The 26,026-nt window shown below is 35.4% G+C and overlaps 1 protein-coding gene across 2 annotated transcripts; it reads right to left on the bottom strand.

Annotated features, from left to right (window-relative positions):
- Positions 1–902: 902 nt before the first annotated feature.
- LOC124153433 (vesicular integral-membrane protein VIP36) lies at positions 903–23,817 on the bottom strand. 2 transcript variants are annotated; one of them, XM_046526578.1, is made up of 7 exons: positions 23,601–23,817; positions 23,404–23,519; positions 22,982–23,179; positions 21,600–21,762; positions 14,211–14,288; positions 6,247–6,501; positions 903–3,372 (listed from the first exon to the last, which is right to left on the bottom strand). In XM_046526578.1, exons 1-7 carry the CDS (start codon positions 23,725–23,727, stop codon positions 3,221–3,223), a joined length of 1,089 nt encoding a protein of 362 aa, XP_046382534.1. In that variant the 5' UTR covers positions 23,728–23,817; the 3' UTR covers positions 903–3,220. The 2 variants fall into 2 exon arrangements, with proteins under 2 accessions (XP_046382534.1, XP_046382535.1); XM_046526579.1 differs by lacking the exon at positions 14,211–14,288.
- Positions 23,818–26,026: the final 2,209 nt, after the last annotated feature.

The raw sequence follows: 26,026 nt of genomic DNA, 5'->3' as shown, positions 1-26,026 counted from the left end.
CTGTCAAACTATCAAGAAGAAAATATAAGTATAGGATGATGTTATATGCGAAATAATGAGTTTATGTGGAACATGTAGCATTGTCAACAAATGGATAGTTATTAAAGGAAGATAGATGAATCTTGGAGTGCAGAGTGTAGAGGAATATTACCTAGGGCGATAATTAGTGAAAGTCTGTTTTCTCCTCATGATGAGATGAAGGTAAAATGCTGATAACGAAATCAGTTTATAGCCTAATTAGCCTTTTTCTGCCTCAAAAAGAAGGTATGAGGAAACCAGGGTTGGTTGAGATAAAAACTGATATGGACTTCAACATCATATAGGTATCTTCTTTTGACAGGTATGTGATATGAATGTTCATAGCCATGCATGTTAGCTGTCTTTTATTATTGTTGTACTGAGTTTATTGAGGAAAGTATATGTTTTCAAGATGCTGCATTGTAAAAGGAGACTCATTGCAGTACAACTCCCCTTACCTGAGATCCCACCAACAATATGTGGAGTGGAATGTTTCCCAAATTTTGTATGATTTACTGGAAACATATTGATGTCATGAAATATGTGGAGTCCACTCTATGTAACTATACAAATTATTTTCAAATGTTTTTTGTATGTTCTCACAATTCAATTGAAATCTCTTTTGAACCCTTCGAGAAGAGATTATGTCAAGGTGCTATGCAATGGTGAAACCCAAGAATAATTAATGTGATACTAATTATAAATTATCTAATGTGTGTATATTTAAAATGTAAAAAAACTGTTGTGTGTTCTACTTCCAAGTATTTAACTTTTTTCTGTGTGTATGTAGGTGCCAAATTTATATCACCAATGTGCACAGCAATGAAGTATTTTATGACTGAAGAAATACTTATTAAGAAGTTGAAAAAATAAAATGACATACAAATATTTATTGAAATTTATTTATCATCCAATTCAATCACACACCACCAAGTGGCTTTTGGTCCGGCAGGTATATTCTTCAGATATTCACACATTCAGACAGGCAAACATTCTCAACAAATGACCCAACATTCCTCATTTGTCGTAATTAGTTCATAATGCAAAGAACCGCACACACAAAATTTTTCCAGGAGTAACAGGGATCAGACAACATTTACCCAATTTCAACTTTAAGCTTCTTTTGAAATAGAAATAAGATAAAAATTGATCACAATGTTCAGTTGTAAAATGTCATTACATTTAAAGGAAGAATTATTAACTTCATTGTGTATAACAGTTGAAAAAAAAATAAATCCTTAAATCATTCATAAGTGTTGACCAAGGAATATGCATAGCATTCACCACAATTTTAACAGCCTTTTCAGGAATAGGCCTTTGTCTTAAGAAAATTTTGACTGGAATAAGTACAAGGAATTTCAAAACCAAGACATACCATCCTCCACTTTCTTGGATCACAAAAATAACACACTTTTTACACAGATAGTTAGTTAAAGCCAATGGTTCACATTCATCTCAATGGCAACAGTGCTTCCCAGGCACTTGACTAAAATTGGAACATACATTAAGCAGATTTATAAAAGTGATATCCTGATCAGAGAGAGGCTCTCTTTAGACCTAAGTGACAAAAGCGATAGGCTAACCTGACCAAAGATAACCACAAAAAATTATAACATATCATTCCTATTTGGCAATGCTTCCTCTTATTTTCATCTGTTGAAGTATCAATGTAGTATAGACTAAAAAGAGCCAGAAGATACAACACAACCAACAGAACTAAAAAAAACTTGAAAGCTATGGGAGTGTAGAGTTACAAAATTATCACAACTTACATGAATATATCTCTGAAAAAACTACTAATGATAAAATTTTCAAATTACCTGGAACAAAAAAACTTGCCTTCCTGCAAGTATATCGGCATTAAAATTGAGCATTGGTATTAAAATTAGTTTACAATTTTAAACACAAAGCAGTCTTGGTGGGGAAATTATCTCACTTAGAACTGCTAACTAACAACTAATGCACAGTATTTTCCATCCCATTCTGTATTTACACATAATTACAAAGGGACTGATACAAAGTCAACCCCTTGGAGAAAGAAACATATTTCCAACATCGAGAGAATAAAGCAGGAAAATGAGGGGGACTCGTATTTGCATTCTTTCACATTATTCCTTCTTTTTAATTACTTCATTTTCAAGGCACTGTGTGGGAGCATACTCATTTCCAGAAATGAAATTGGTGACTAGTGGTAATTAGCAATTCTTTCAGGGAAAAAAATAACTACCTACTATACCAGCTATAACAATCCAAAATTGTCATGTAAACAAAGATGTAATGTTATTACAGAGTAAAAAATTAGACAAATTATTTTCCTGCAAAATTAAACTTAACAGCACAACCCTCAACTTGAACCCTACCTATATGGGCACTGACTCAAAAAAGCAAATGCTCGCATCATATCCCTACACTCACATAAAAATATTGGAGAGCCCTCAAATACATAATACCCATATAGAAAGTTATAAAACCACATGCATCATAAAAAACACTGACTAAATTTACAGTGGAAAAGCAATTGTCAACAGTTACACTTAATATCTAGATATCTTAAAACTATAAAATGTGACCAGTCTAAACAAAGTCACAAAGGACAATGTTGTTTATATTTATGAAAAATGTACACTATTTATTATTTTCAAAAGCAAATATTTCACCTGCGTAAGAAATGACTGTACAAAGCCTCAATGAAAGATGAGAAACAACAATGGACCAGAGTGTGATCAGAAAGAAAAATGTCCTGAAGTACTTTTATTTAATGAGCATTCAATGGAGATGAATATATTGATGGAGGGCTTTTTTAACCTCTTTACTAATGTATATACAGTCTTAAAAGAATTGTAGGTAGAAAAATCTACTGCTGCTAAATTGGCAGGGGCAAAAAGCTAAATATCGTGTGTAACAGACACCAATTTGGTCAGAAAAGGAAAAAAAAAACCTCAGCTGCCATACACAACATGAATAATGAGAAAATTAGGATTTTTTGATGCCAGTAATTCCAAAATAAAATGCAAAATACTTAGATTAAAAATTTACTAAAGGATATATTTGTATTCCCGGGAAATATAAACTAATTATATAAATTATGAACGTGATGTAGAAAATTGCATGAAAATATCATTCTCCCAAAAAGTAGAGTATCAAGTGATTGAAATGAAAAAGATGAAATCGATAAATGAAATACCATGTTTAAAAAAATCACTCAATATAATCGTTTTCTTGAGTGCTCCTGGTGCTTCTGATAAAACATAATCCCAATTACAACACAGGCTATGAGGGCTATTGCACCAACCATCATTAAAAGAAAGATTTTAATGCCACTCAATGAAGATGGCTTTGGGTCCTCAACATGATCTGAAAAATAAAATTAATACAATCAACAACAAACATTATACCTCATTCATAACCTAATAAAAAATTCACAAGGCAACACTGCTAGAAATTACATTATTTGCCTGAGTGATATTAATCCAAACATGTAAAATGTAGCAATAAATTTCCTCACAGGCTTCATGATGTTTATCTTAAGTTTTTCGGTTATGGAATAATATTTAATATCGGGTGTAACACAACCAAGAATAACAAATAGTCAACTTAATATTTAGCAGGGACATGATGGGTGCATTCAATCTGATCAGATTACTAAACCCAATAAATAGGTGGAAAATGGACTTAGTGAAAATATAAATTCTTCTTTCCTACACTTATTCCCACACGAAAAAACATAAAATAGCATGCTTGCCATTTTAAAATGAATCTGAAGATAAGGGAGGGGAAATATGGCTTAGCAGCCAACATAGGTGAAAAGGGGAAGTGATCATAATTAAATATGTACTTTCCAACTGCTTTAAGACAAACATTGATGTTTAGTCACCAATTACAGTGAGTCCTCGTTTAACGTCACTTACCGTTCCTGAAAAATGTGACGATAAACGAAATGACGTTAATCGAAACATAATATCCCATAAGAAACAATGTAAAAAGTGAATATCGGCTCCTGGACCTCACAATTCCTACGCGAAAAAATTTTAGCGTATCATATCTGGGGCATTTTTTACGATGGGAATGCCAAGCTATGGCATAAATACGAGTTCCTGTCTTCATCGACGACAATAGCAGCACTGACATAAATCCTTCTCCATTTTTGTATCTTCCCGCATTTGCTTTTCGGATTCGCTATGGTGGTCGCCCGGGCGAGCGTCGCCTGGGCATCATCATCGCTGAAACATCGTCGCAATTACAGGAACCAAAATTATTGTGAACACGGCGAAAAAAGTGACAACAAAAACTCCAAGTTCTACACGGAAAAATTCCTTAAAATCACTTTTTAGGTTCCCGAAAACTATTATGTCAAGTAAAACCTTGCGCACCTACCTAAGAATTCATTTAGCAGAAAATTTGCTAAAACCGTAATTGCAATTAACAATAAACACACCGTTTTACACTTCGTTTAGACTGACTGTATTACCGCCCACAAAACGAACAACCTGCAACGCCCGCCACTTCGCGTTTTTTTCTCGCGCGAAATTTAAAAACCTTGACGTTATCGCGAAGCGAAGGTGCGATAAATGAATTACGGTCTCAAAACTTTCGTGACGTTATTGCGAAATGGCGTTAAACGGGGTGACATGGAACGAGGACTCACTGTACTTCAGGCTAAGGAGAAACATTGATGACAATGAGAGGTTAGATTATTTTTTAAGATAAATGATAGATATGTGGATGACATTATTTGCTTATGGACCGGTAGCAAGAGACAACTGGCCTCCTTCCTTGGGCTACTCAATTCCCTCCACCGATCCATCAATTTTACAACTGAACTCGGAGGTGACTCAATCCACTTCCTAGATCTTACGATTTCCCTCAAAGAAGGCAAACATGACTTCTCAATCTACCGGAAAAGTACCTTTACGGATGTACTTATCCCCGCAGACTCAAACCATCCTTACTCCCACAAGATTGCAGGCATTAACTCTATGCTAAACAGACTCCTTTGTATACCAATGACTGCTTCAAGTTTCAACCAGGAACTTGATGTTATTATATCGATATGTTCTAATAACGGCTATCATGATGACCTCATCCATAAATTACTGGCCAAAAAAACCCGAATAAGAGTATCGCCCACCCTAACCAGTTTGCTGCCGGTCCCCAAAACAGAACCCAAACGGTGGTGCAAATTACCTTTCCTTGGCCCCCTGTCTTACAGTGTTCACAACCTCATACCCAAAGACAAATACAGAGTGTGTTTTTACTCCCCGACCTCCCTTGGTAAAGTGATTTTTAACTCCAAGGACAAAGTGAATCCTGAAGACAAAAGTGGTGTCTATGCCCTGACATGCGACGAGTGCAACGGTGTGTACGTTGGTCAAACGGGCCGCAAGTTTAAAACTCGTGTCGATGAACACAAAGGAAGTGCTCGTTTGAAAGACTCCATTTCCCATTTTTCTAAACACCTGTCCGAATCCGGCCACAACAGTGATTTAAATATTAAAATTTTACATGTACATGACAAAAGTGTAAAACTGGATATTTTAGAAATTTTAGAAATCACCAAATGCACTCTTGCACGTAACATCGAAATTTTTAATGATATGACTGTATTCAAATGTTCTAACTTCTTATCTACTGTTTTAAAATCTGACTTCTTCCTTGACAATCCTTCCTCCTCCCCTTCTCATTAACCTCGTTACCACCTGACTTTTATCTGCCTGCCCCCACCCCACCTCCCCAAGCTTTTGTACTTTTTGTTTTGAACCTCCTATCCAACCAACAATACCCAACCAACAATGCTCAATGCTCCTCCTCATTTAGTTCCCCCCCCTCCTCCTTCCCTCACACTATTGTTGGATAAATAAGGCTGGATGTTGTATGCTTTTCTCAGTTAGTCTTGATAATGACGTTGTAAACGTTGAAACTAGTAGATTGCAAAAATATAAGGTTGTGGAATAGTACTGTGTTTTTATTTAACCATGAATATCTCATCGTTCCACCAAGTAACGCCTAAATCTGTTGATTTTATTTAACCATGAATTTCATAAACATTAATTATAATCCTAACATTTTTAAATACACAGTTAAATTAAAGATTATGGGATTAGGTTATGATAAAAAACTAAGAATCTGCAGGGAAAATTTTGGTAAACCAGCCCAGCCCTGAATGTTACCAATTCAGAAGAGGCATTGAAGGTTGGGTATTATCAATCTGATAAAGTAAAATTGACATACCTCGAGGAGATTCAAAAAAGGCAGCCGATGGGGATATTTTTGACCTATCTTCTTCCTCGTTAGTTCCACTGCCACCTGTGCCCCCAGTGCCTGCAGGTGTATCGATTTCATATAATTTCACAGAGAGAATGTCATGGTTGTCAGACAAATCTCCTGTAGCTGCAGTAAGCCCAAAATAGTACCCGGTAGGAAGACGAACACCACCTACTTTCAAGCATTCCTTCCAAACTCCCTTGTTCTCTATATCCGTAGAAACTGAAAAAAAGTGAGAAGACATCCATAAGTTAGAACAAAATGCCAAGTCATGATCAGGGAGCTTGAACAGCTATTACTAGGCGGTGCATATAACAATCTAAGCACTATTCTGTGCTTCAACCTAAAGGTTGGTTTGGTTAAGTAATGGCAGAGATCACCCCAGGTTATGTCACAGGTGTGTGATATGTAGTCACACATTCAGGATAAGGGGGCCAGTTCCTCTCCCTGGGCCACGTCGTACTTCAAGGATTACTGTTTGGGGGTTTGAACCCACAACACTATTTATCAGTAGCAAATAGCTATTTCTTTTAGCACACTACACTTCCAAATATGTTATGCATTTTATCAAAGTAAGAATTTAAGGGGTAAAATTTAGGTGATAATTGGAGGGTCAGATTATAAGGTCAACACTTTGGGGATTCATCCCTTCTCATAGTGTGTTGGGCACACAATACAGCTGGATGGAATGGGTGTGGATCTCCCTTGAAAATTTAATGATAACACAAACAGTCATTAGATATTGAAATGGAGAAGTAAAAATTTCCATTGAACAAATCATCTTAACAATAACCACTTTTCTACACTTTAAGGAACTGTGTGTGGGAGGTAAGGGCCCACCTCCTTCCTTTTTTGAGTCCTTAATCTACCACTGAACTGATTTAAATTTTACTTTTAAGTATTAAAAAAAACAAGGTTAATAACAATTCTTAATATTTTGGTATAATATCAGATCACAATAAATTTCAATTTCATAGTGAGACAAAATCCCTTATTGTGTCACACTCGATGAACCACAAGGGCCTAGCACTGAGTAACATTACAAATTATTGAATTTCCACATGAATTAAGGGATTTGGATTGGAAAGTAGTATGTAGTCTAGAAAGGTACAGAAGTTAATTTCGTTTAAATGGCTATTGGGTAAAATAAATTTGACATACATCATAATAATAATAATAATAATAATAATAATAATAATTTATTCGCTGAAGGCAATACAATTGCATAGCTTCGTCAAGTTACATTACATAAAGGATAAAACACAAACAAACAATGGCAATAGAACACAGTGTGTATGCAAATGACAATTAAAGATACATCAGGACAATATTTAATACATTAATTTACATTTAAGTTTTTCCTTACATACAACATAACTCATTTAAGTTTTTCTTTACATACAGCATAAAATTCATCAGTAGAATATAAAGGTTTTTGTATTAAAAATTTTTTTAGCTCAGTTTTGAATTTTAAAAAATTGTTGATTTTTTTAATATTTTGTGGAAGTGAATTGTGGAGTTTTGCTCCTTTGTGGTATGGACCCTCAGTATTTAGTGTGGTAGATCTAGTTTTGATGTGGATATCTAGGTTTGACCTGGTATGATGCTGGTGAATGTTGCAGTTTAACTCATATAAATTCATGTTATTTTTAACAAACAGAATGAGTTCAAAAATATACAAGGAGGGTAGGGGCATTATACTGGCCTTACTAAAATAAGGTCTACAGGACTCTCTATAAGATAGGTTGAAGAGAGTCCTTATGGCCTGCTTTTGCAATTTAAAAATTTTTGCACTGTGGCAGGAACTGCCCCATAAAATGAGGCCATATGCCAGTATGGATTGGAAGTTAGAAAAATATAGCATCTTCAGAATATTAAAGCTTACGCTAAGGCGAAGATATCTAAGCTGATACAGAGATTTACTTAGCTTGGGTATTATTGAATTGATGTGTGAGGACCATTTTAAGGATGGCTCGAATACAACACCAAGGAATTTTACATTGTCTGCAAATAAGAGGTCAACATCGTTAAGTTGTACTGATGTACACTGTTCTTTGCTAAAATTTAGGCACACAGATTTTTGGACATTTATGGCCAACAGATTATCATGTAACCAATTTTGAAAAGATTTCATGGTACAATTTATTTTGTATTGTAATGACTCTGGAGTAGTCCCTTGAATTAATACACTAGTGTCGTCTGCAAATAAAACAGTTTCAGCTTCTGGGACACAACTTGGTAAGTCGTTTATATACAACAAAAATAGTAGGGGCCCGAGTATCGAGCCCTGGGGGACGCCAGATTTCATTGCTCTTTTGGCAGACTGAAAATTTAGCTTTAGGTTTGCCGATGAATCAAAATGAGAAATTTCAACCAGCTGAAATCTTTCCTGTAGATACGAATGAAACCATTTATTAGCTATGCCCGAAATCCCATATTTATTTAGTTTTTCCAGAAGGACTTCATGGTTGACAATATCAAAAGCCTTTGTGAGATCAAAGAATACCCCTATTGGCAAATTGTTTGTATCAATTGCAGTAAGTGTTTTGGTGACGAATTCGTGAAGGGCTTTAGTTGTTGAACTACCTCTTCTAAAACCATGTTGATGCTTGGAAAGTATAGAGTTTGTTTCCAAGTATTTCACTACACGGTTAAACATTATCCTTTCAAATACTTTTGAGATTCCTGGTAGCAAACTTATTGGCCTAAAGTTTTCTACATCATTTACTTTTCCTTTTTTATGAAGTGGTATGACTTTACTTAGTTTGAGGCAGTTTGGAAAAATTCCATCAGTTAAAGATAGGTTACAAAGATATATTAAAGGTTTGCTCATAAAAGGTATGGCAAATTTTATTATTTTGTCCGGTATATCATCGACTCCTGAGGAATACTTATTTTTTAAGGTATGAGCTATGCCAATAATTTCATCATTAGTTACAGGGTATAAGAAAATTGAGTGTAAAACTCTTTGGGTGACATCAGCTCTGCTAGAGTAATTCTTTTTTTTAATTGCTGAAATTATTTCTCTTGGAGTTTCCACAAAATAGTTGTTAAAAGCCTCTGCAATTTCATTAGGACTTGTTAGAACATTGCCCCTTAAGGTGAGTTCTAAGTTTGAAACATTAGTTTTACTGCATGTTTCCCTTTTTATGACTTGCCAAGCTGCTTTAGAGGTATTCTTAGAGCTGGCAATGAATTGATCATTGCATGCAGATTTGGCTTTCCTAACAGTTTCTTTAAAAAATTTATTAAAGATTTTATAATCAGTTTTGAGTATATTATTGTCAGATGATTTGGCAAGCTCAAACAGTTCTCTTTTATAACGACTCATGTTTATGATATCGTTTGTAAGCCAAGTATTCTTAACTTTTTTTGAGTTTGAAATTTTACATTTCGTGACAGGGAAGTTAGTTTCAAAATAAAATTTGAGTTTGCTCATAAAAGCATACATTTTTTCATCAAATGTGTTCGCTGCATAAACATCCTCCCATGCTTCATTTTCCAGATCAAAAGCCAGCAACTGCATTTGGTTTGTATGAAAGTGCCTTTTATGCACAAAGTATGAGGTTTGGTTTAAAGTTTCATTTAAACTTGCGCTAACTAAAACACCTTTATGATCAGAAAAGCCGGTGTTGAAAATTGAAGCACTACATTTATCTTTACTTAGGTTAGTCATTATTTGATCAATAATGGTCACACTTGTTTTTGTAACTCTGGTAGGTTCGCTTAATAAGGCCCTAACTTGAAATGAATCCAAAACTGATTTAATTTGTAAAACTTTACCACAATGCTCTTGCAGGAAGTTAGCATTGAGATCTCCACATATAATGATAGAACTCCCATTTTTTAAAAGTTCTTCCAGTAGTATTGTTAGGTAATCAATAAAGGTATTAAAATTACCATTTGGAGATCTGTATAGACACACAATAAATATCTTAGATTTCAACAGTTTGATAATTGAAAACTCAAAGTCTTTTTCAATTTGCACAAGGTCAGTTAAGTCAATGGGTTTGAAGTTAATACCATTTTTGAGGAAAATACAAGTCCCACCATTTTTGTACACACTCCTGCAAGAATAATTACCAAGAGTGTAGCCTGGAAATTTTATGGACATTATATCACAGCTGTTGTACCAGTGTTCGGCAAAACAGAGAACATCAACGTTAATCAAATCACTTTTGAGCAAAATTTCTACGTCACATAATTTGTTGTTTAAACATTGAACATTTTGAAAATATAGTCACAAGTTCGTGGAGTCTTTTCCCGTAGAGTTTGTTTGTCTCCGTGTAACCATTCCGGTTTGGATACCTACAGTATCACTTGACTTACGATTTACCTGGGTAGGAGTGGCGTCAACTGATTGTGAATTGACCGTAGGCTCGGAGCTAACATCCGTGATGTCGACGGCAACATCGGCAACTTTTGGGATATTGACCCTCGACGAAACTTCACCTTGGGAGGAGCGGTTTCGAGGGAAATGGAATGGCCTGAAAGCCACATTCTCGGGCCAGAGAGATTCACTTAGAAGCAAGCGTTTGTACGAATCCGCGGCGGAAACACGGAAGGAAGCGTAATCACCTTTCGCTTCGAGTTTCACCACTTCTAGATCACTTTTCACGGATCTTTGCAGGAAAGATCTTATTTCATCCTCCGTAGTGGATATCGGTTGCACTTTCCACACATGAATGTGGCATTTTTTTTCAGTACCCTTGAACGGGCAGTCACTAAGGTCCTTGGCCTTTCCGTATACATTTTTCCGGCGCTTGTTTCGCAAGTTCTTGACTTCTATGAAACCATCATTTTCGTTCGTATCGCTGGACGGCGTCATAGAATCAACCACTAAGGTACGCGCACTTTCCAAGAAAGAATCAGAACTTGGGAAAACAGATAACGTGTCTGATTGAAATTTACGACGATCGTTGGCACCTTTGTTTTGATCACGTGGGCCGGATGAGGCAACTTCGCCGGAAACAACATTGCAGGCCTCTGAAAAGGTAACTTTTTTCACCGATGGTGCCGAGTGAGATAATGGCATCGGGCACGGTTTAGAGTCCGATTTAGGCTTCAAGGCTGACTTTAGTTCTGCTAAATCACTTTTTAGTGTTTCAATTTCGGCCGCCATTTTGGATAGAGAAACCGTAGAGAGGCGACAGCGTAAACACTTCCAAAAAATGTCTCTATTGTCTTTTAGAGCTCGAAAACATAAATCGGAGAGGCCCGCACACTTAAAATGAAAAATGTACGAACAAATATCGCAGTTAACCGTTTGGTCCAACCGTTCGACAACTTTCTCGCACGAGCCACAAAGAACATCGTCGCCAAACCGCGCCATCTTGAATAAGTAAGGTGATAAATAATCGATATTGCTGAAATACCTTACATATTCTAATTGAAACTCAACTCATGCAGAAGTAACTAATTTCTCAAAATACTCCAACAAGGAAACAACTATTTATTTACCTAGAATATATGTTTCCAGAGCTATTAATGTTATCTACCTTAAATATAAGTTGTTCTGACTGGATTCTATTTCTAATTAATCAGTCCGATGCCTTGCATTTTGTTGTATTCTAACTCTCAATACAGAAACTATGAATTTGGTTTTAAAATATATAAACATTTTTATTTCAAGGCTTTTCCTCCCAAAGAAACTAATTCACTCACATATCTGTTTTTCTAATGGTACTACAGGTCTATGAACATTCCAAATTGCATCAATACCAAGATATACATGGCATGTGGTGCTGAAGAGAAATAGCACAACCCCTACTGAACAATCAAGACAAGTCTTCAGAACAAAGAACAGGATTAATAAATGGACACTATAACGGATAAGATAATTTTTTTATAAGTAATCACATGTGTCACATGCAGTGTTTTTCACAACATATGACAAAATTAATTTAACCATTAATTATAATCTCAACAAAATGTATGTATGATGTTCACATCAACATTTGAATACAAGCCCTGAAGGTCAGCAAGCCACACATAATGTAGGCATAGAACACTGATTCCGAAATATGGATTACTAGAAAGAAAAGCAAATGATATGATAAATTATATTCCCGAAGAAATGAAATAATGAAGAAATTTGAAGAATCACCTGTACTGAAACAAATAAATTACTCAGGATAAGCTTTAATTTAACTTAACATGATAAGTTAAATCATTTATCATCATAAAAAAGAAGAATTTCACACATTAGCATGTGATGATAGGATTCATGCATCTCCTTTTCCCATCAGATAAGCAAATAACACAAGCACAAAATATTATTACTTGGTTGCACGTTATTATCTTAAATTCTAATGGTGATTGCAAGCAGCATTCCCTGCAAATAATATTACTAAGATTAAGCAATTTCAAAGAACTGGACAATGCTGAAATTCAAATTAATTTCCATTAAGGAACACCATCTGGTTAACTTTTTATGGTTGGTAAAATCAATGGATTCCAATGCATTTTGGAATGCAATTCCTAACTCATCTCTAATTTTTACTTCACAAGATAGTCATTTACTAATCAAATCGTAATAATTCAGGATCCTCAGAAAAAAAAGAGTTTAATGTATGCCTACTAACATGCATCAATTGTTTCAATATGCTGAACAGAAATCATTTTATATAATACAGCTGAAATTCTAAAATGAGTTATTGTTTCGCTATAAAGCCGACTTTCATAAAAATATGAAAAGCAAAGGAATATCTTAAAAGATAATACATATCACTTATAAGTGATTCCAATCCTACTCAAATCCTCACATGTCTGCATTGACCAAGGGACTGTGTGAACCACTACCTCCCATTGGTCGTACGATTTAATGCCTAGATGATCGCTTAAGTTGATTTCCCTCACCCAGTGACAACCAGACGGCTGGTTAGGACAGGTGAAGATGGAGTTAACCCCAGATTAAATCACAAGAATATGAGTGTAGTCAACTAACAGTGATGAATAATGTATATCCAAGGTTGACTTCTCCTCTACCAACAACATCTTGAAATACTGCTAGGCAAAACAGGCTACCCCACCATGAAAACCCATGTATCCCCACACAATGATTCACCAGAAATAAACTGTAGACAAAAACTTCTCATAAAACCTTAAGGTACAAAATTACATTGCAATCATTCTATAAAAAAATGATAGTGAAAACGTGTAGTAGCTTCTCTCCCCACTCTATTGTACGAGATGGGGTGGTCAGCCTGGATGGGCCAAGGGACTGCTCAAAATGAGAAACTCATTGATTAACATTAACAAAATGCATTATCGGCTTGCATCTAAAGAATCATCCTCACAGTTAAAATCAAACATAGTACATTAAGCATGCAACAGCAAGCAATGTACAAGCAAAATTATACTACCATGGAATACTTACTTAGAAATAGCTAGAGACAAATTTAAAATAAAAAAGCAACATCATTAATAGAACAGACATTATTCCTACCTCATCATTATTTTACATACCATGGAAATCCAAAAAAATAATATGTACATCCCATTCAAGCACTTACATGCATTACACACATTAGTGCAATTTAACTAGGGATTAACTAATACTAAAGAGATCATGCCACTATTAACATAAGGGCCAAATACATAATTTGCAACAGTAGGTTATATACAGAAAGCTGTCATCCTTATTTCCATTATCAGCATTCACATTCAAACTGAAACTACATTGAGAAAAAGTTGGAACAGCACCTATACAGCCTGATAATCATCCCACCATTGAAGTTCGTACACTGTGCTTTCCAGCATGAAACAAGTTGCATGCAAAACTGATGCTGCACTCACGAAACAAAGTGATGCACTAAATGATAAACAATATGCTACAACCTATCTCGCAAAATCCTCTAATTCTTCAGCTCGGCATGCAATAAGAACCCGAAAGGCTTGAGAAAAGAGGATACAACAGTTCACATAACTACCAAACGCATCACTCCTTTGACCGCTAGATAGTGGCCCCGCTTTAACCTGCCCGATGCCGCCTCCTGGGAATACATTCACTTGTGGAGACAAGGAAGGTGTGGAAGTACGAGAAGTACGTGTTGGGCAGGCAGGCACATAAAGAGAATCCAAAAAGAAGAGAACATACAGGAAAACGAGGGAGGGAGGAAGACGGAGAGAGTTAAGGAGCAAAGAGAGAAAGTGAGTCTTTTCCAGAGTCAGTAGATTAAGACATTAGGAACTTCACCAGGATATTAGTCATGCCGTACAATTAAATTAATAGTAAAAATTTTACCCATGTGAGGTACACCTAAACATATTTCTCTACTTCAAAAGGTGACACACTGCAATGAACATTTAAGATGCAGATCATGTTTTCGTATTACATTATTCTCTACTTAAATCCCTGGTTAATAATGAGCCACTCAATGAAAGTTAATACAATTTATTTTATCCAAGCCATTATTTTACAGGCTTGAAGTGGGTTCATAACCATTGAAGGAGCTTATTAAATTAATATTTTTTCATTTCATTTCAAAATTCCATAATAATAAGCCATTGATTAAACAAATTATCCTGAGGGCCTGTAGTTCTGGTCCATTTCAATGAACTTCACAATTTGGGAGCTGATTGGAAAAAGTACATAGCATATCAGACAAATAAAGAAAGACTCAATTTTAATTACTCTATAAAGATGAAACAACTCATTCAATGTCATGCCTAAAGAACGTTGGTATCCATAAATTCATTTATGCACACTGTTAAAGTAACCTGTCTTAAATGAATTGCTCACTAAAAATGGCCAATGTTTCCAAACAATTTACATTCTTCCCAGCAACTTTGTATACACACTATACTTGAAGTTCCAGCTTTTATTTAATAGACTTGAAAAATAACCAACTAAAGTCCTTTCCTGAATGTATATTATTTTACTGGAAATCCCAGACCTTTTCAAGACTTTTTCCCAACATTTCACGAAATAGCAGTCACCCAGTATAAATTACGGTGAAATTAAAATGTAATAGATTGAATAAATGATACAGTAATTATGCAATGAAAAAAGTCCCCACTCCACAAAAATCAGCAAGATTGAGGCATTACATCAAAGGGAACATTTAATAAGAGGATAGAGTAATAATTACAAAAAAATAGCTACATAAAGCATGTATGTTACGAATGAGATTTATGACGGAAATCAGCCTTGAAAAAGTTTCCTCACAGTTAAAATCAAACATAGTACATTAAGCATGCAACAGCAATCAAACAACAGGGTTTGACATCAATTCTAAAGACGATAAGAAGGAAAAAAGAATGGAAAGCTCTCATAGAGGCTTTTATTAACTTTATTCCTTAATACAGATACTATAAAAGCCATAAAACCAAATATTTTATGACCCTTAAACTATTTTGTAATTTGAACACAAAATATTTAATATGAATTCTAAAGTACTCTTGTTATTTAATAACTCACAGCAAAAATATGAAGGCAAGTAAGTTTTATACAATAGCATAAATAGAAAAAAATGATTATCAAACCCAGCATTTTTTAAAGGTGATATTTACATTTCCAAATTTTATCCTTGTGAAGAGAGTTGAAAATGTAAATACAGGGCACATCAATAAACAACGTCAACAAACACAATACATTCCACACTACATGAACTAAGCAGTAACACCCATCCATTAAACATCAATTGATATCATTCAAATTGCGATAACATTTAGACACATAATAAGTACTCAAATTAAGGCCATATATACGAATTACACTGATATTAGAAATGAACTAGCACAAATACCCAATAAAAAGAATTCAGTAAAGAAGGGGGTCAAGAAACATTACTTTGTATAGAGGATTCTTTAATGCAAAAATGGGAAGGATGTTATAATGTATGTATATGGCTATAGCTTAAGCATATATTTTAGTTACTTGATACATTTGATAAAGCTCTGGTTTTACAGGGACTCCTGAATTCTTTTTAAAGATATGTTCACCATACAGGGATGATGACACAGTCTATCCCTCATTCAGTCACGAGCAGCTGAATATATCTTCTCCATCAACTGATCTAGTCAGCTGCCCAGCTAACATGACTAATCTTAATATTAATGATGGGAAAATATGCAGTTAAATGCAGTTAATTTTGCATTGGAGTACGTATATGGCATAACTAACAATTAAAGTTATGATGAATGTTTATAAAGGCAATTACATTTCTCATTAATATTTTTACTCGGCCTTTATGTATATAACATGGTTAAATTAAGTTCTTCTGTGGGTAAGCTCTTCTTGAGATTCCCACAGCGTTAATTTAACCAACGTTTGATAGCTCCAACTCGGGGCTCATCCTTGGGAGCTTAAAATGTTGGCCGTTATGGATAAATTAATCCGGTGGGAATCCTGAGAAGAATTTACCCACATTATTCGCCAGGAAAGCATCAAATCATATTCCCCAAGTTCTTCTGCTTTTCCAAATTAAAGGTATTGGCAAAAATAGATTCCATATGAAAAATGCTCATCGCAATGAAGTAAGTTCTTTTTAGCAAACAACCATGATTTTATGAAAATATATTTGGTAGCATGTTGGACACATGTCATTTCTAATGGGGCACTAGTGAATTGTAGGCTTAAAACAGTCACTCCTTGATTTATAACATTTACTTTTCATTTCTGAATTATACATTTATTACAGGTAATGGTAGCATTTACAACCTAATGAGAGCATTTTTAATACAACCATAGGCGGATCCAGGGGGGCACGTGCCCCCCCCTGACCCTTAAAAATATGCTAGATTTTTAATACGGTCCCATTATCATTTCGTTCGTTTTGTATAACAAGGTATCCTTGCATAATATCCCCCCCTGAACAAAATCCTGGATACGGCCATGCTTGTGCCCCCCCCCCAGAAAGAAATCCTGGATCCGCCCCTGAATACAACTAATCCATAAATATATCTACATGGGAAAGTTTTATGCATGTTAGGTTTATGAAATTAAATAAATTTGGCAGTATTCAAGGAATCAGGTTCCATCTTCAGCGTAGAAATTCAACACTTATTATTCTCCAGTTTATCATACCGGTTATCCATACTAGTTTGTTAATTAATGTCTTTCCTAAGTGTACCCCCATGCAGATAAAGCAAGGACGCAATAAATTAGCTATTCCTAAAGACAAAATTCTTTCACATTCCTTCTTCAACTATGCACACCTTTTGGGAATCAACTTCCTCCTTTGACATGTGAGAGAGCTCTGTTTCCTGCATTTTTATATTTTTTCAGCAAACCTGCCTTTCATTCACCTAAAATTTCACTTCTAAAATTTTTGTCATTCATGTTATTCGTATCCAGCTGGTCGCACTTGAGTAGCCTTGAGTTTCCGAAAATACTCAATCTTTTAGGTTCTTTTGTTCATCATAAACACATACTAAGATCAAATTAGATACACAACATCAACATTTAACACGAATATTTTACTTTAGAGTTTCAAAGAATAAATATCTGGAACCAAACTGTCTCACACAGAACCACATAAAAAAAACGTTGCATAACAGGAAACTGCATAGATAAAAGTCACAAAATGGAAAAATACTTTACCCATGCTAATTTTCAGTAATTTCCTCATTTTGGATAATTTAAAAAATTAACTTTTTAAAATTTATTTTGGTTTCATGCTGAATAACAAGCAACATTTAGTTACTCAATGAAAAAATCTTAAGGGACAAAGAAATTTTGTGGTAAGACTGTTAGCTTAGAGCAACAAAAGGTCGTCAATCAGTATCAACAATTCATCAACTTAATAAACAACTTTATTAGGAGTGCTAGTATGACGATATCTATGTATAGGTATTTACCCCCAAGACTAGAGAGATCTTCAAAGGCATAAAAAAATCAATAAAAGAGAAAGATGACGTTAATTTTACTTGTATGTCTAAAGTAAATGCCTCTTTAAGTAATAAAACAAGAATGAACAGTATTATTCCAATATCATTTTTGAGTATATGAGCTCATTTTGTCTGGTCTGGAATGGCTGTTCTACAACAAATTCCTTCGTCACCATTTTCCTATTTTGGGGCTGGTCAATCATGCACCTTCAATAACAAAATGAATCAAATCAATGAGCAAGTCCTTATGCTTGAAGAAATGCAGGGACAAACTTTCAATGATGAATTTAAAAATTCTGAAAAATTGTATGATTATACACAAGGTTACACAAACAACTTCAATAAAATAAAAATAAAATAAAAGGTACTAAAAATTACACACTGGAATACTTTTTGATATCAACCAAAATATTGGAAAAAAAAGTGGGACAAAGAAATTAAAGGCGAGGGATGAAAGGGGACAGCTCCCATACCTGAGCATCAGCACATAAGGAAAGAACCTTTTCACACTGACATGCCTTAACATCTTTGTCAGCAAGTTTACTAGATATCAGACTTCAAGAAAGAGATGGAAAATTATACAAGAGGACAAATATACCGTTAATTTATAAGGAAGGATTAAAAAAATTGTAAGATTGAGGCAATTAAGGTTGAGGCTGCATGGTATAATGGAAAAATTGGACAAAATTAAGGGAATTCTAGACGAGGTAGAAAATGTGGATACTGTGTACCAGTTTTATAATGTCTGGTTAGTGTTAAGAATAATTAGATTCAGCTGTAACCTTGAATTAAGAATGATTGAAATCAATAATAAGCTTAAGTAGTGGAGAATCATGGCCAGGTTAACTAACGGCCTCATATGGTAGAAATGATAAACCTTTGTTTTCATGCAAAGCAAAATTATACCTAGATATTATAAAACTGGCCCTAAGTGTATTGGTTAGAGGTCCATAAGCAAATATACCTCTGCACAAGGTAATGAAATTTTAGATGACTTAAAGAAAGGGCACTACATGAAAGAAAGATTAGATAATTAATATTATTTCATATTGCATTCCTATAAACATTAATCTAAGAATTTAACATTGAGATTCATGGAATCTGACTACTAAAAAAATCCATATTCTGTATAACAAAAATGAATTGCTGTGCATTAGCCTGGCTAAGCTTGAAAATAACTCCAAGGACCAATATTGCTAATTTTGGTTTTAAAATATTTGTGGAAGTTCAGGGAAAGTTTAAACGGTGAAAATATAATTCTTCAGGGCCCATGAGGACCTGATTCATTTCTATAAGAAATACATATTAATTTTGCTATTATTGCCTGCAGACCTTCCTTCTTTTGCAAATTTAAATTAGTGATAATGGTCAGATGTAGTTGAAATATATACCATTGAATTTTGTGAAAACATTCATAAAAATGCTCAAATTTGACCATTTTTGTCCTACTATCCCCTTGACAACTGTCAGTATTGTTAATATTGTTTGACATCTCTTTCTAAGTTTATTCACAAAGTAAATCCTTTGATTTAGCCATTAAAAAGTGCATTTGTCATTATTTATTCACAAATTTAGTGGGTGAAAACATTTTTCGCTGACTTTAGGCAAATTTTGTTACTAACCGATTATTTATATATTTTTATCAATTTTACCTGTTCATAATAGTTTTTATAGCAATTGACTACCCATGCAAGTTCCCTATTGCCTTATAGATAGAATGAAAATGAAGTGGGTAGTCTTGGAATGCAACCAGTTTGTGAAAATGAAGTATAACAACAGCGAGCACAATATAATGAAATTAATCGACAGCGCTCTTTTGATCCTGGAACAAGTAGCATTCAACTACAATCGGATTGTAGATTATTGTGCCAATAAATCAGTAACAATTGGGGAAATAAAAATAATAAGTCAATATTGTAAGGTGTTAAGATACAGTGGTGAATCTAATGGATTATGTTATGCTGGTGGAAAAGTAAAATTTCCGAAATTGATGCCACCACTTCATCCATTATGTTTATTACGCTTATTATTGGAAAGGAAACAGATTCCTAACCCATATTGGCCAACATTAGAAAATATAACAGTTTTTTTCAAATAACTTTGCCATCTTTGCATTGTAACTTGTTGTATTTAATGTAAATGAAGATATTATTTTCATTGGAATTGTAAGGAAGTTTTATTCAATAACCACATTTAACAGTGATAGGCAACAAATGTTACTGACCGAAAAAATTGTTGGTAGGTACTTATTTGTTGACATAATTATCTGAAACACAGTGATTAGATAAATGTTGTTGAAAGACGGAACGAGCATCAAATTTTTTGATTTCCACAGATATTTTGCAACCAAACTTTACCCAAATTGGTTTAGCCGTTTTCAAGTTTTAGCAAGATAAACTAACTGCAAATGATTTTTGTAGGCATAGATAGATAGATGAAGGTGATATGAAGTTCACAGTGTCATTTAGTTTGGAATAAAATTAATAGAACACTACCACAGAATATTCCTTCAAAAACAGTTCAAATTATTATATTATATATTAGGCAAGCAATTACAGACTAATTTATAATTGCCCACCAGCCAAAAATAGCCACACTGAACAGATAAAAATAAATTTTTATAGTTCCAAGACTATATATTTTGCATATATTAATGTAATGATCCTAGGATGGAAGAATTCTATTGCCCTAAATACGCGTCAATGTCTTGAGAACTGTACCTTACACTTTCGAGAATGGCAAACCTTGTCAAAAACATCCTTGTTTCACCTTTCCTACATAAAGTCACGGTGGAGACATTATGATGTCTCATGTCAATGGCCAGTTACATTGGCTCACCAGCCTCCCATTTGTCAGTTATCGACTATTGGTTACAATATACATCCACTCTCTGACAGTGCAGTCACAATGTAGCCGCCAGTGGGAGACAAAACACGGACAATGCATCCCATGCCACTGAAGCACCTCACTATCCACCTGTGCCATCTTCAGTAACCCTCTCCTTCCTTAGAAATTGGTAATATCTTAAATTTTGAAATGAAAGACAGTCGCACTTTTCCACAATGATTTAATTCGTACGACACATTTCGGCTCACAGGGCCATCACCTGGTACAAGCGCCGTAAGCCAAACCACGCCATACAAATTAAATAATTGAGGAAAAATACCTTTCATTTTAATGCCTGAATCATTTGAACCTATCTTAAATTTTGGCTTGGAACTCTAAATGCACAAATTCATTACTTGATATATGTTCAGAGAATTGATTTGTAGGGATCTTGAATAGAAATAAACTAGGTTAAGACTTTAAAGTTAAAATATTAGTGTTTGATAATTTGCATACCGAGGGCAAGAACCCACATATGACCCACAACTTTGGTACGGGACATCACAGGTGTATCGACTCAAATACATTACCACCAAAGTAGAATCACATTAAATCAGTTCTAAATTTAAAATCTTACAACTATTTATTCAAAAAGCACTCACCTGTTAATGTGTCTTGCTCATAGTGAACACTCATATGAGTATCGTGAGGGAGATTCCGCACTTTGGCTTCACACCCGGCCAGTTGTGTGTGAGTTCCATCTCGATCATGGTCGTAATGTAGAGTTCCATTATTGACCATAGCAGATATATACGGATGCTGGTGCTAAATGGGAACATTCAGACAAGAGTTATTATTTTTGTATGTGCCAGTAACCTACCAACACTAATGAAACCTTATATAATAAAGAAAGATTACAATATTTTTCTTCCAGCAACTTTTAAATCTATCCTCTATTACAAACCACAGGAAACATTGGTACTGACTAAATATGTAAAAACTGATTATTGATATAATAATAGTTCCCAAGTAACAGGTTAGAATTCACATTACGAACGGACCTGTAGAACATTAACACCATACAGTATACTTGAAAGATATATCACTACTTAAACACAAAGAACTTGATTTGAAAAAAAGATCCGATTCCATTCACACTGGACTTTATGCACTATTTCTAGCATAGCTATTCCAATTATTCCAAGCATTACATTCCAGTTCCCAACAACAATCCCTCATACCATTTGTAAAGGTTCCCAAATAGCCCACTAGATAACTTTCTTTTTGTCTAGATACGAGGTTTACTAACCATTAGGTTGCGAATAATTCAAATATAGGATAAAAGAAAGAGAAGACAAAAAAAGAATATGCAATGAATACAAAAAAAAATTGGAAAATCAAGGATTTGTGTAATTTTACCAGATATCATTTACTTTTGTATGATAATGCAATCCCGCCACATGAAGAGCAGCGAAATTCACAATAAATGATAAGAGAAAATTTCCCCTGGACCAGAAATTGAACCATGGACCATGAGCATCAGTTCCATTGCCCAGGAACCTGGAAAGCATTATTTACTTAACTCTAAAAGATGAAATTCAACAACTGTTACAAGCAATATATTACAGCATGTTCTTAAATACACTGCTAAAAGTTAAACCATTGGTCTGAAGAGGAGTAAATAATAATAAAAGGTATACGATGTGCACCAAAGGAGAAGCCAAATGATTAATCTTCAATGATAGACAAGGGAGTCACATAATATTGCCTACTTAAATACACAGTATCAGAATCAGCAAAAAATTAGTCTCCCTCATCCTCGCCTAAAGCTGAGAAAAGAAAAACTTTTCATGCCCATTTTAATACTTGAACTCACAGCGTGGGCTCTTCCCATGATTTTTTTACTAGTGTAGATAAATTTCAACATGCAAAATTCCCACGGTTATTGGTCTTCACACTTAAGGCCATGAAAACAAGTTTAGAATGAAGTACATGTAATAGACTCTTATATACAGCTCATAATGATGGCGTTCTGAATACTTACATTATGCGGACCATTATGGTTGCTATACGTGTCAATAATCACGGCCAGGCCATGAAAAAAATCAGCATTTCCAAAAACAGGACCTGGAACCATCCTTTCCTTGGCATACCATAGGGCGAGGCCATCTCCGAAGAGCTCTTTTCCTTTCCCATGCACCCGAAAGTGGATTTGAAGATCCCAGTTCCTCACATGACATGGCTGAGGGGATGGAAAGCGTAGAAGTACAGTCACTTGCCCGCACGTCAATAATTTATCACCTACTTCATCAATATTTAACAGAAGACTAGAGAAGCTATGGAAGCCAATGAGGGACCGAAAAATAACACGAAACGGTTCTTCCATGTTTTATTAAAAATTATAAACCTCTCTCACGAGAAGATTTAAATACCATGCAAAAATCCATGGCTGCTACATATACTTACCACTGAATTCCATAGAGCACCTTGCTTACTTTGAAGGTCAGGGGTAAGTCTAACGTAATTGTTCGTTACCATCGTACTACCCATAAAATCCCAGTAAGGGATGGACATTCCTGCACCTAAAACAAGAAAAATTTAACGTCGTTAACCTTGCCGTCTAGCCTTGAAACACGAAACACTCATGATGACACAACTCGGACCTTGATAAGGCTTGATTAAAGAGTGTTCTCTTTTCATGTAATCTTTCGTATTCCATTCTGCACAAATATGTGAACTACTCAACAGGAACAAAATATATGATAAAATATAAAACACTTTAGTCCGCATAATTGGTTAACGCTAAAATGCTGACAAATAACGCAACACCTCACAAGGCCGGCAACGACAAGCAGCTTCCTTGGACGGCTGTCAGCTGCAATGCTGCCAACATCGCGAGTATCGCGAGTTTTTTGTTGTACAAAAAACTGAACGAAGTAAAGCGTCATGGCGCCCGATTTAAAGGGGCATAACCACGGGCAAGAACCCTACATAACCGTAGCCGCGGCCATGAATAACGCATTATGTACTTTGTTATACATTAACAATGCTTATATTATAATGTATTTTACATAGCTGTGGCATAACATAGCGTCTAAAAAAGATCAACTGGGAGTCAGCTCCTGCATTAAATCCTGTTCACAATGATAAAAACCTTTACATAATAATTTTCAATAAAATTAGAATGATCTGTCCTTTCAGTACTTCATTCGGTGAAAAAAGTATCCTTGCCATATTGCCCGTGCTTTAAAAAAGACTGCCAAAGTAGAGCCCCTCTCCCACGAAATGAGGAAATACCTATAGATTAAATCAAGAACCATATTCTGAATTAGTACCTATTATGTATCATTCGCGAAGGCATTGCCGCGGAATGCAGTCGTCATGTGCAGGCATAAAGCTTGTGAGGGCCGTAGCCAGAAATTTTGTCACTTGTGGCGACTGGCCACGATACATCTGCTGAGGAGACCACTAGCCTAGGGACATCTCTTCCCGGACGCTTAACTCTTCGGTAGGTATAGTTTCATGTCATAATTTCTCATAATAACTAATGGATTTTATTTCCAGAACTATGCCAGCGAAATTTGCGGCTAACTAATTGACTGCATGGTTTTCCGATGATTTGAAATTGACAACAAATATCAGTATCGGCAACTCCCACGCCTCCCAAACAACCCCAAAGCAAATTTTCGGCAACTTGCGTCGTCATGTGTACTCATGGGAGTACCCAGCGAGGAGCAGCTGCCCCCCCACACGGAAGCAAAATCAGTACTGAATTGAAACGAGAGCATTCAAAAAAATTTCTTTAAACTCACGAAAAATGATATGTTTAGTATAAGAGATATGTAACTAAAATAAAACTATTTTTTCAAGGAAATAACCTCATAAACTAATATCAAAACTTGGTTTGCCCCCTCCCCCTAGACCATGGCTTGCCCCCCCACCCCCAAGTTATGATCCTGGGTACGCCCTTGCGGTAGAGATATCTTAAATACTAAAATTCACTATTCTTAAATAAAAATTATAAAACAATTTTTTTAATGAGTGCAACGCAATGAAGCGTCGATTAACGTATTGATAAAATAAATATGCATTTGAAAAATATCACGCGAGATGGAGGGAGGGGGTCGAGCCAACTCTCACGATATCTAACAAGTGGGGAATTTCCAAAACTTGCCCAAATCACCTCACGTAATTAATCGACGCCCCCACATGTGCTTACTTGTGAGGACTTATACCGCGCCAAGTATTTACATGCTCTTTAATTTCTCAAACCAATGTAACGAACGGCCCGTGACATAAATCACGGGTCGCACTTTCAAGTGTGGCTTCTTGACCTTGGTGTCGGGAAGCGAATAATCACAAACAAATATTTAAAATTCTTACCAGATTTAATTTCCCTTGAAATTCCCAAATTATCCATTCAATGAAAAGGCATAAATTAATAACGAATTTGTGCGTCCAGAATAGCCAAAATTTAGGATATTACCAAAGTCTCGGGAAGGGGAGGAGCTGCTGGTGATGGCACCGGTGGATAGCGAGGCGCTTCGGTAGCACGGGCCATTCGGCCCGCGCTTCGATGCCCGCCAACGGCTACATTGTGACTGACTACTGATGAGAGATAAGTGAACAGTGACTAATTATGAGTAACTGGTGGTGAGTGATGACTGAGTCTGAGTGACAATAGCGTCTCCACTGTGCCATTATCTATAGGAAAGGTGAAACGAGGATGTTTTCGACTAAGGGGAATGGGAAGAGGAAGGTTTAGCTGTTCTCGAAAGTGAAAGGTACAAATCCCGAGGCATAGCTTGACATCGCTGGCTATTCTAAGACGTCACACAACCAGGGGAGCAGCTAGGAATTAAGGCTAGGGGAGGTTTAGGTGCAACGAAATACCGGGGTGTGTGGGGGTATGGAATACCCACCAGGATAAGCGGTATGTGCGAGATTAATTAATTGCGGAATTTTAAGATGAATGGTTCAAAATGGTGAGTTTTACGGCTTTCTGAGGGATATTTTACTAATCCTTACACTATTCTATTAGTAATATCAATCCAATTAAGTAAAAGAGATTAAACAAAACCCCCCCTCG

Source organism: Ischnura elegans, chromosome 2 (assembly GCF_921293095.1).
Source record: "Ischnura elegans chromosome 2, ioIscEleg1.1, whole genome shotgun sequence".
Taxonomy (NCBI): domain Eukaryota; kingdom Metazoa; phylum Arthropoda; class Insecta; order Odonata; family Coenagrionidae; genus Ischnura; species Ischnura elegans.
This window is presented reverse-complemented; position numbering and strand designations above follow the sequence as displayed.

What these genes read in the sequence shown, in the direction of transcription:
- LOC124153433 (XM_046526578.1), bottom strand. Translation starts at nt 23,727, where the DNA reads ATGCGGACTAAAGTGTTTTATATTTTATCATATATTTTGTTCCTGTTG. An exon ending in ACCATAATGGTCCGCATAAT is followed by an intron (nt 21,763 to 22,981) that starts GTAAGTATTCAG and finishes GTTCCCATTTAG; the next exon opens with CACCAGCATCCGTATATATC. An exon ending in TGAGCAAGACACATTAACAG is followed by an intron (nt 14,289 to 21,599) that starts GTGAGTGCTTTT and finishes TGTCTCCACAAG; the next exon opens with TGAATGTATTCCCAGGAGGC.